The sequence below is a fragment of the Galleria mellonella genome, unplaced genomic scaffold (genome assembly GCF_026898425.1).
Source record: "Galleria mellonella isolate WM207_F2 unplaced genomic scaffold, CSIRO_AGI_GalMel_v1 utg63, whole genome shotgun sequence".
Taxonomy (NCBI): Eukaryota; Metazoa; Arthropoda; class Insecta; order Lepidoptera; family Pyralidae; genus Galleria; species Galleria mellonella.
In genome coordinates this window covers 3,009,732-3,019,690 of record NW_026442130.1, presented here as the reverse complement: position 1 = coordinate 3,019,690, position 9,959 = coordinate 3,009,732, and the positions used below count along the sequence as shown (strand labels likewise).

General features: G+C 30.6%; 1 protein-coding gene across 1 annotated transcript; it reads right to left on the bottom strand.

Moving 5' to 3' along the window:
- Positions 1 to 4,815: 4,815 nt before the first annotated feature.
- LOC113512725 (protein artichoke-like) lies at positions 4,816 to 9,690 on the bottom strand. The gene is given in 3 exon segments (XM_026896639.3): positions 4,816 to 6,678; positions 6,680 to 8,064; positions 9,517 to 9,690. Coding segments are annotated over 3 exon segments (3,144 nt in total). The 5' UTR covers positions 9,521 to 9,690; the 3' UTR covers positions 4,816 to 4,923.
- Positions 9,691 to 9,959: the final 269 nt, after the last annotated feature.

Sequence of the window (9,959 nt, the reverse complement as noted above, 5' to 3'; positions counted from 1 at the left end):
TACATATTACCTACATACCTGCTTCTTTTTAATTATTAACGGCTGAAATAATAATAATAATAAAAGTAATAAAGAGAAAATATCTCGACTTGGCTCACGAGGTGACCGAAATGTAGGGGGTGACGTCCACCGAAATCATTCAAATCGTTCTATCGATGAACGGTCTTATCCCAACTAGTCTGGAACATCTAAGACAATTGAGATTTCGACGCGGCTCACTCCCGGGAAAGACGCAGAAAGTGGTGCTCTTAGATTCTGCTTGCATTGTACGCCGGTTTATCTCCCTGGAACCCTGAACCCCGGCTGACTGTGCTTCTGCCGGGATTTAGTTTGCCATCTCCTCTCCTTAAAAGCGGAGATGTAAATTTTCTAAAAAATTAAAAAATAGTACTAGTCTGGAACAACATCTCAGACGGTTGTGATTCCGAGGCGGCTCACTCCCGGGAAAGATGCAGAAAGCGATGCTCTTAGATACTGCCCGCATTGTACCCCGGTTTCTCTCCCTGGGGCGTTGAACCTCAGACGACTGTGCTTCTACCGGAGGTTAGTTCGCCATCTCCTCTCCTTAAGAGGAGAGATGTGATTTTTTTAAAAAAATAGAAAATGATAATACCTGCTCTTTTATTGCGTTAAAGTCCGATTGTGTATTTAAAACTTAATGTTGTTTAATTGTGTTATCCATCACCGGAGTGCTAGTCAAAAGTTTTGATTAAATTGAATTTTATTTTATTTCAGCCCTTAACTGTCCACTGTTGAACTTAAGCCTTCCCCATAAGAGGAGTTTTGCCTGTAGTTACCACGCTTGGCAGGCGGATTGGCAACCGCAGTTAGGCTTTTACAGATGTTTTAAGAAGGACAATGCTGCCCATCCCTCTAACCAAAATTTATTTAACATATTTAAATTCTAAATATAAAAACTCAACATAGTATCTCATTTACTTGTTGTAAAAATGTTAGTAACTATACAAAAATCGCCATAAACACCTGTAATATAAGAACTATTATTAAATCTACTTTAGCATGTTTTTTTTTCTGGAAGTTCGCTAATTGACTCGGGAATAAATTTCAAGCGACGATCAAGTTGGGACCGCAAGGCGAAAAGCTGCTTTGCGCCTGCACAAACGTCTACTTAAAATTCCGAAACGATATCGTGGGGTCCAAGTCACAAGGCGTAAGCGAGTATAAAAGTCTCATATTGCATTGGTTATTTTAAACAGCTATTGAAAGTAGGCGGTTTTTAACCGACTTCAAAAAGGAGGTTCTCAATTTTGTTGTATTTTTTATGTTTACCTCAGAATTTGTCATTTATAAACTGATTTGGAGTTTTTTTTTTTATTTGAAAAGATATACTTTCAGATTAGTTTCATAGAAATTTCATCAAAATCGATCAAATAGTTTACTTTTTAAAAGAAAATAACTGATTGTGGTGGCTTTTTTTATACAAAATTTACTTGTTGATTTGTGTACATTTTTTGTGTCTATGTTATATGTTTAGATACAAATACTTAACATCGGTTTCAATAGATACTTCGTCTCCATAGAAATATTTCACCAAGTTCAATTGTTTTACAAAAACAAAAACGACTTCAATTCATTCACTAAATTGATTTTTATTTAAATTTAAATATATATACTAAACTACAACTGATTATGATAAACTCTCTATGAAACCAATCTGTGAGTATCCTAAAAAATACAACTGAATTCAGAACCTCCTTCATTTTGAAGTCGGTTGAAGAAAGTACTGCGTTTTATTAATCCGTTCTTCGAATACTTACAAATATATCGCCATTTCCTGTAAATTACACCCATAACTTTAAAATAACTCAAGTTTTGCCAAGGAAAACTTAAGCAAACGAGCCAAGGTATGGTGTAGAGTTAAGAGTGGGAACTGGAATATATTAGTTTATAGTTTCGGAAAAATCTAATTTAAATAAAAATATAGGTACGCTTGAAACATACAAATCTCAAATAATGTATTTATTATTGATATGTTTATAATAGAATTATAAACTATAAAGGTCTGAGATAGTAAACATAAAAAAAGCGGCCTTTTTTGAAGTCGGTTGACAATGTACAATAGGTAGATAGATGAAGGTAATGAATTCTTATTAATATTAAAAAAAGTGCGAGTTGATGTGGATATATATATATATATATATATATATATATATATATATATATATATATATATATATATATATATATATATATATATATATATATATATATAAATATATATAAATAAAAAAGTAATCTATTTCATGAGGTTTTCTATTTCTGAAATCCATGTGTATCAACTTGTGGGCAAAGGAAATAATATAAAAAAGTAAATTTTGTATTAACATACTACAGTATGGTATTATACAGTATACTATGTTCAGCAGTGGACAGATAGCGATAAATCATATATATATATATATATATATATATATATATATATATATATATATATATATATATATATATATATATAGTATTTTATAGACATAGTTTTTAACTATATATATTCTATCGCATTCTTCATACGAAGTAGATACCTAACAGTTATTATTATTGATACTTACGATTAGCAATTTCATATATTGGGTCATAATTGTGGTTAAAAACTATATCGCATGGCTGTTTGCATAATTGCTTTTTGAAGTATTTTGATAAGTTCTCAAAAGCAGTTCTAGTTAATAACACGATTTCATTTCGCCTGTAATATTCACATGCCCCTCTATACTATATACTGTAATTATTTTATATTTTTCACTCCAGAAATTTCGGGTTTTTATTCTCACATTTTTGACCATAAATTAAAATAAAACTACGCAGTATAAAAATTAATAAAAATCAATTTTAACATGTAAATACTTCCATATTGGAGGGAAAGAGATTGTTTGTAATGGAGACTAAGAATCCCATTGCTAGCAATATACCCAACTAGGTCGACCTCCTCGCGGTTCCCCCTAGAAACTATCATGGTTAATTCCTGACGAATTCATCATGATGGGCTAACTGGCCTGTTTTCATTCTCATCTATCACCCTTCACTGGTGCTCCGCCAGCGTATCCTGTTAGCGCGGGCGGGGTTACCATACCATTTTCATCCATTAAAAAAAAACACAACTGCTTCACGGTTGAAACACGAATGGGACACTTAGGTACTTTAGCAAACGACTTTTATACAAAGTCTCCCTCTGGTGAAACTTTGTAGTACAGACCCCTAAAAACAATATTTTTCTCAATTGCAGTAATATTAACACTGATTATTCATCAAATACATATCTACGTACTATCAGTACAATGCGAAGGTCTAAGGCTGAGGTAGATAATATTATATCTGCCAATTTATCAACTTATTAAATCAATTGACAATCACGTTCGTACCTAACTTACATTTGCTTTTGTACAATTTTTGGCATAATCGTACTACATTTTATATTTATTTATTCATTAGTACAAATATGTGTACATGGCAGAGCTAATGCTAAAAGCATTCTCTCCCAGTCAATCTTTGAAATACATTGTGATTGAAGAATCCTGGTGCCTGAGCTAGGTAGCAATGAAGCGACCTGTGTCAGTGTACAAGTCACCAAGTTCCCACCACAACTTTTGAGCTAAAGAAAACCTAATATAAATAAATCATCAACATTATCATATCAGCCTTTAACTGTCCACTGCTGAACATAAGCCTCCCCTTTGGAAGGTTTTGCCAGTAGTTTCCATGCTTGGCAGGCGGATAGGCAACCGCAGTTAAGCTTTGGAGATGTTTTAAGAGGGACGCTGCTGCCCATCCCTCGCCCTCTCTTAGTCGGCTCTTACAACACCCGCGGGTTAGGAAGGAGTCGTCTATTCCATGATGATAGAAATTGGTGGCCTGTTCTATGCCGGATTATATGGCAAACAGCTGAGTACAAAGTAAAGAAAAAAAAATGGCACAATTTTTTCACACATCTTTATTAATATTACAAAGAGGAAACATTTGTTTGTATGTTTGTAATGGATAAATTCAAAAGTAGGCAACTGTTTTTAAAAAAAATTTCAACCGTTCGGAGCCGAGCCGGTTTGCTAATTAAATGTACTTTTTTAATTTATTACTGGCAATACAGCTTCGCACGGGTAGATAAAATTTTCTAAAATAATATTATATATAACCTATGTTAATAAAAAGATAAAATAAAAAAGCCCTTTATTTCCTTATCCTTAAAATTACTATTTCAAAATATAGATATTTGTTTGTTTATATTTAATTAGTTATTAATTAATGTTTTGCTTATTGTCTAAATGTTAGTAAGAGTTAGTTTTATTAATGGATATGGAACCCTTCTCGGGTGAAGGCCTCTTCCAGTTCTTTTCACTTATAATTTGCCAATAATTACCTATGTTATTCACTCATAATGTAGCTTTCAAACTGTCAAACTGTTTATAATTATTCTTCTCCATCCAAATGTTGCCTGACTGGTTGATAATTTGCATTGACTTTTTAGTGTAATATTTTCTTGCAATTGTTTGTATTTATAATAAATTTACTATTGTAATGTTATAGAGAAAATAATAAAGAGTATCAGTAGTTTTTGAGATCATCCATTACAAACAAACGACTAAATCTTTCTCCCCTTTATAATATTAATACAAATTAAGGAAGCAAAGATACTGACTTCAATCCACCTATTGAGAAGTAGCTGTTATTCCCCACAAATGTGTACTTAAGACATGAAATATGTTGCTTCTTTTTGTATTTAAACATCAAAAGTTTTATAAGGACTTAAACAATGGCATTTTTTATGGTCATTATCATAAAAAAAATATTCATTAATTGTACGCAATATTTATATAAAAATAATTTATTTCTTAAACATTAAAGGAGGTGGTTCTTCTAATTATTACTTAATTTATTTACAATTATTTACTAACTTAATTATTATATTTACACAAATTAATCCATTTCTATAACATCATTTGTTAGATGTTGAACACTAGGCATAATACGGTCGTTGTTTAAACGATTACGCCATTTATAATAACTATAAATAAAGAACCCACACAGTCCTAACAGTACAACAAGACACGCCAGAGTAACATATATGGGGATATTAGAATTTCTAACTTCTTTTTTATCACTTTTCACATGTTCTCGAACAATGATTTGAGCATTGTCTTTTTCTAATAATTGTTTTAAGTAATTATTGGTTGTTGTTTGAGATTCATTGTATACCTTAATAAGTTTATTTATAGAGTTAAGAACTTCTTTCATATTTTTCTGTATTTCATCGGTGTCTACAATATTTCTGTTAGCAAAATTTTGGATTGTATTACGGAATATTTCCATAGCATTAGACAAAGTATCGAATGCTGTAGTAATATTACTTAGTATATTATTATTAGGTGTTTGATAATTTGTTTTAACCAGATCAGTTCTGCATGTAACTCCATCAACATTTTCAGAATGATAATCCAAAATTTCTGCTGTTATTTCTAATTCACCCAAGTCCTGCGCCTTCAATTTAATTAAATCATTACAAGGAATTATGTTTCCCCCTATAAATAACTTTTTCACATGTGTATCCATAAACTTATCGAAATTTATTTTTTCAATAAGATTGTCATTTAGGGATATAATTGCAACTGCAGGACTTTTATGCAACAGATTGACTTCAAACGAATGTAAAGAATTACTAGACAAATTCAGTTCATGCATATTCTCAAGTCCATCGAAGACTCCATATTGCAATGATGGGATATCATTTCCATAGAGATTTAATGAGCGTATCTCTTTAGTATGAAGAAACGATCCAGGTTGAATACTAGTGATCAAATTAGAACTCATATCAAGGACCGTCAGGTAAGGCATGCTTTGAAAAGAATGCTTGTCTATAAATTTTATTTTATTTGAACTTAAATTTAAATACGACATTCTTTTTATTTTATAAATAAATAGTGGATAAATTTCAGTAATACCACAATATGATAAATCCAACTTATTTATAGTAGTATTCTTAGAAGATTGAAAGTTGAAGTGTTTCTTTACACTTTTAAATGAAACATGAACTAGAGATGATAGATTATCAAATTCTGTTCCATTTAATACTAATTCCTCATTATGATCCAAATATACATGTGATAACTTAGTCAAAGATGTAAATGAATCTGCGTCTAAACTTACAATATTGTTATTTTCTAAGAATACTGTATCAATATTAGTTAAACCATAAAAAGTCTCCTTCGATATGGTTCTGATTTTATTATTATTTAAATACAATTTATTAACACTGGCAATACTAGCAGTGTCAATAAAAAACTTCTCCAAAATATTATGAGACAAATCTAAAATTTCTAATGATCCAGTATTTTTAAAAGCTGCATAATCCAAGGTTGACAATTCACCATAAGACGAATTCAGTACTTTAAGGCTAGTCATGCCCGAAAAGGTCTCATTTTCATATGTAAATGTTCTAGTATTCATAATATTAAGATCCTTTAACGCTACTAATTTCTGAAAAATGTGTGATTTCAATGAATTTGTAAATAAATTGTCATTTAGATATAAAGTCTCCAACGATAACAGATCATCAAATGAATTATTTTCAATTTCAATAATTGCATTTTGAGATAAATCTAATATTTTTAGGGAAGTCAGATTTTTTAAGACAAGCTTTGTTATCTTTTTTATTTGATTATGGCTTACATAAATATTCTAATTTGTTCAAGTAACTAATATTGAAATCAATGTAGTTTAAATTGTTGTAGGATAAATCTAAATCTACCAATGATTCTAAAGTTTTAAATGCCTCCTGAGAAATATTATGTATAATATTTTTACTGAAATTCAATGACTCTATTGGATATATGCAATTTTTATAAATTACCGACTTGATGGCCAATATTTTATTGTTACTTAAATCTAGATTTGGTTCACAAATGCCGTTAAACATGGTACTATCTATAACACCTGTTATATTATTGTTAAACATATGAAATTGCTCAATAGCTTTTCCACTAAAAATTTCAGAAGGTATAGTCGTAAAAGCATTATAAGAAATATAAACTGTTTTCAATTTATTGTTGTTCTTAAAGAAAATATTTGATAGAAAAGTAATTTTATTATTGCTTAAATCTAAAACTTGTAAATCACTGAGATTCTGAAATGCAGTTTCTTCTATATCTTGTATCACATTAGAGCTTAGATTTAATTTTTCTAATTTAGACATTACTTTGAAATTAGGTTCAATTATAACCGTGATTTCATTATTATCCAATGTCAAATCCAACAAATCGGAGAATCTCATTAATGTGTGACCAATATCTTTAAGTTTATTATTAGATAAATATAGTGTCTGAAGTTTCGACAATCCTTCAAAAGTTAGTATTTCAAAACTGTTTATATTATTGTGAGAAAGATTTAAATGAAGTAAATTATCGAAATTTTTAAAATGATTATTTGGAATCTCTGATATTAAATTATGGCTTAAATCTATTAAACTTATTATATTACCATTTCTGACTAAGTCAATTGTAGACATATGACTATCGTCTAACTCCGTAATGACGTTATTCGAAGCATTAATTTTCAGTAGATTATAATTTTTTGCAAAATTTAACAAATTTATTGTGGTAAGGTCATTATGACTTACTTGAATCTGGGTAATTTTCGGTAAATTATAAACTTCATCGGGTAACGAAACCATTTCACAATTAGTTACTTCCAGACTTTTTATATTACTTTTAGGTATCTGTGTGGGTAAGATCGACGAATCCTTATTCAATGGTATTCCATCCGATGATTTTGATTTTAGATTATATATCTTTAGATATATTTGATAGTAATCACTATCGAGTCGCGAATTTTGCGAATCGTAAGAGTTATAGTATCTACCTCTATTATAATAATGATTGTTTAAACAACTCCAAGATCGTATCGAATCATATGCATATCTATAAATTCTATTTCCATCACACACTACATTTCCGATGCATGGACTTGTATCAAATTCAGTGAAAATACAAAATCCCTCGTGGTCGCTCTTTGTGCCATTTATAATTGAAATTAAGAACAAAAATAAAGCGAGATTCTTGAAATCTGGAACAAGAAAAATGTTTTGTTCTTAGATTAATAATTTACAACACGTAATCCTTACTAATATATTAAATGTAAAAGTAAGTTTGTTACTTTTAGACACTTTCACGGCTCGACCAAAGGATATGAATTACTGTTTGTAATGGTAAAAAGAGTATAAGGACAAATAGTAGCATTTATAATAACAGACGCAGTTGCAGGTAAAAACTGATATCACGGAATGTACTCGCCAATCACCACAACCTCCATACATTATCATTCCCAGTATCAGTCAGGATTCGCAGACACGGTGGGGAGGAGGCCTGAACTTGTGGGAGGAGGGGGAGGGGCACTAGTTCTCCCAACTTCATAAACATTCTATGGCAATCCAAATTAAAAACACAATAAATATAGTACTTAAATACTACAAAAAAAAAATAGCACTTAATAGAATAATATTTATATGTATATAATATATCTCACCAGAGGAAGACTATGTACAAAAGTCGTTTGCTTGGGTACCTTTGTCCCTTTCAAGTTTTTACCGTGAAGCAGTTGTGTTTGCATGGCTGTGTTTTGGTTTGAAGGGTGGGATATAGCGTGAATTTACTGGATACAAAGGAAGAACACCTGAGTGCTCAGGAATGGCAACGCATGGGAGGGGGGTATCATAGGCGAAACAGTACACTCTGTTATGTCCATGGTACTGCTCATGTCTATAGGCGACGGTTACCACTTTTCATTAGATGAGCCGTCAGCTTGTTTGCCATTCTGTTGTATAAAAAAAATGTCTATAAAAAATATTACAATTAGATATAAGAACTATAATTGCATTAATTATATTATGTCGCGTAAACAATTGTTGTAACCGGAATGGATCTGTACGTAATTATTAGTTCCTTATATAAGTTTCCACGCCATTCTAAAAATGCTGGGCAGGTTTTGATGAAATTTGCTGATCGTGAAACCTTCACAGCACCACTAACATTATAATATATGTGAAAGTGACTTTGTTTCTTGATTTTATAGTGCTACTTTTGATTCCGGTCAATATAATTCAGTCACGTGTACAAAAATGTAGATAAAATAAATGGAGAGATTGTTATGAGCTTTTTTTTTTCTTTCTTCTTTCTCTCTTTCGTTATTCTCTATTTGTTAAAATTATCCTACTTCTATGCCTAGATTTTGTCCATCGATCACAATTTATTGAAATACATTCAATCTTTTTAAACTGATATAGGATTAATTAATCCGAAGTATGATCTGTCTATTATATAAAAATTAATTAAAATTTATCTAGCCGTTTAAGCGTTTAACTTACAAACGTGCATACGTAATAACAAACTTTTATATTCATTAGTAGAAAGCTTATATAAAAACTATCTCTTTATATAAAAATTATTATATAAATCGCAAAATTGTAATATAACCTAACAAAAAGTATAAAAAGAAATAACGAAAATTTATAACACATACCCATTTTTATTATTTTTTATTTCATATTTTCTTAATACACTTTTTTAATATAATCTTCCTTTATTTACTCTATGAATATTCTTTATAACACTTTATAGCCATGCAGCGCACTAGAATACTAGCTTCTTTATGAGAACAATATTATTATGGCATGTACCTACAATCGGTGACTAATTTATTATCAGTGGCTTAATATAAGCGAACAGTCTCTACAGTCAATGTTATCTCTGTATATCCATATTTTTAAACATATATATAATAAATTGACCATACATATTTTTTTTTATGGACGATAATGGAATGGTAACCCCACCCGCGCTATCGGTATACACCGGCGGGACACCAGTGAAGGATGATAGGTGAGTATGAAGCAGGTCAGTTAGCCTGTTGTTACACAAATTCAACAAGAATTGTTCACGATGGTTTCCAGGGGGAACCACGTG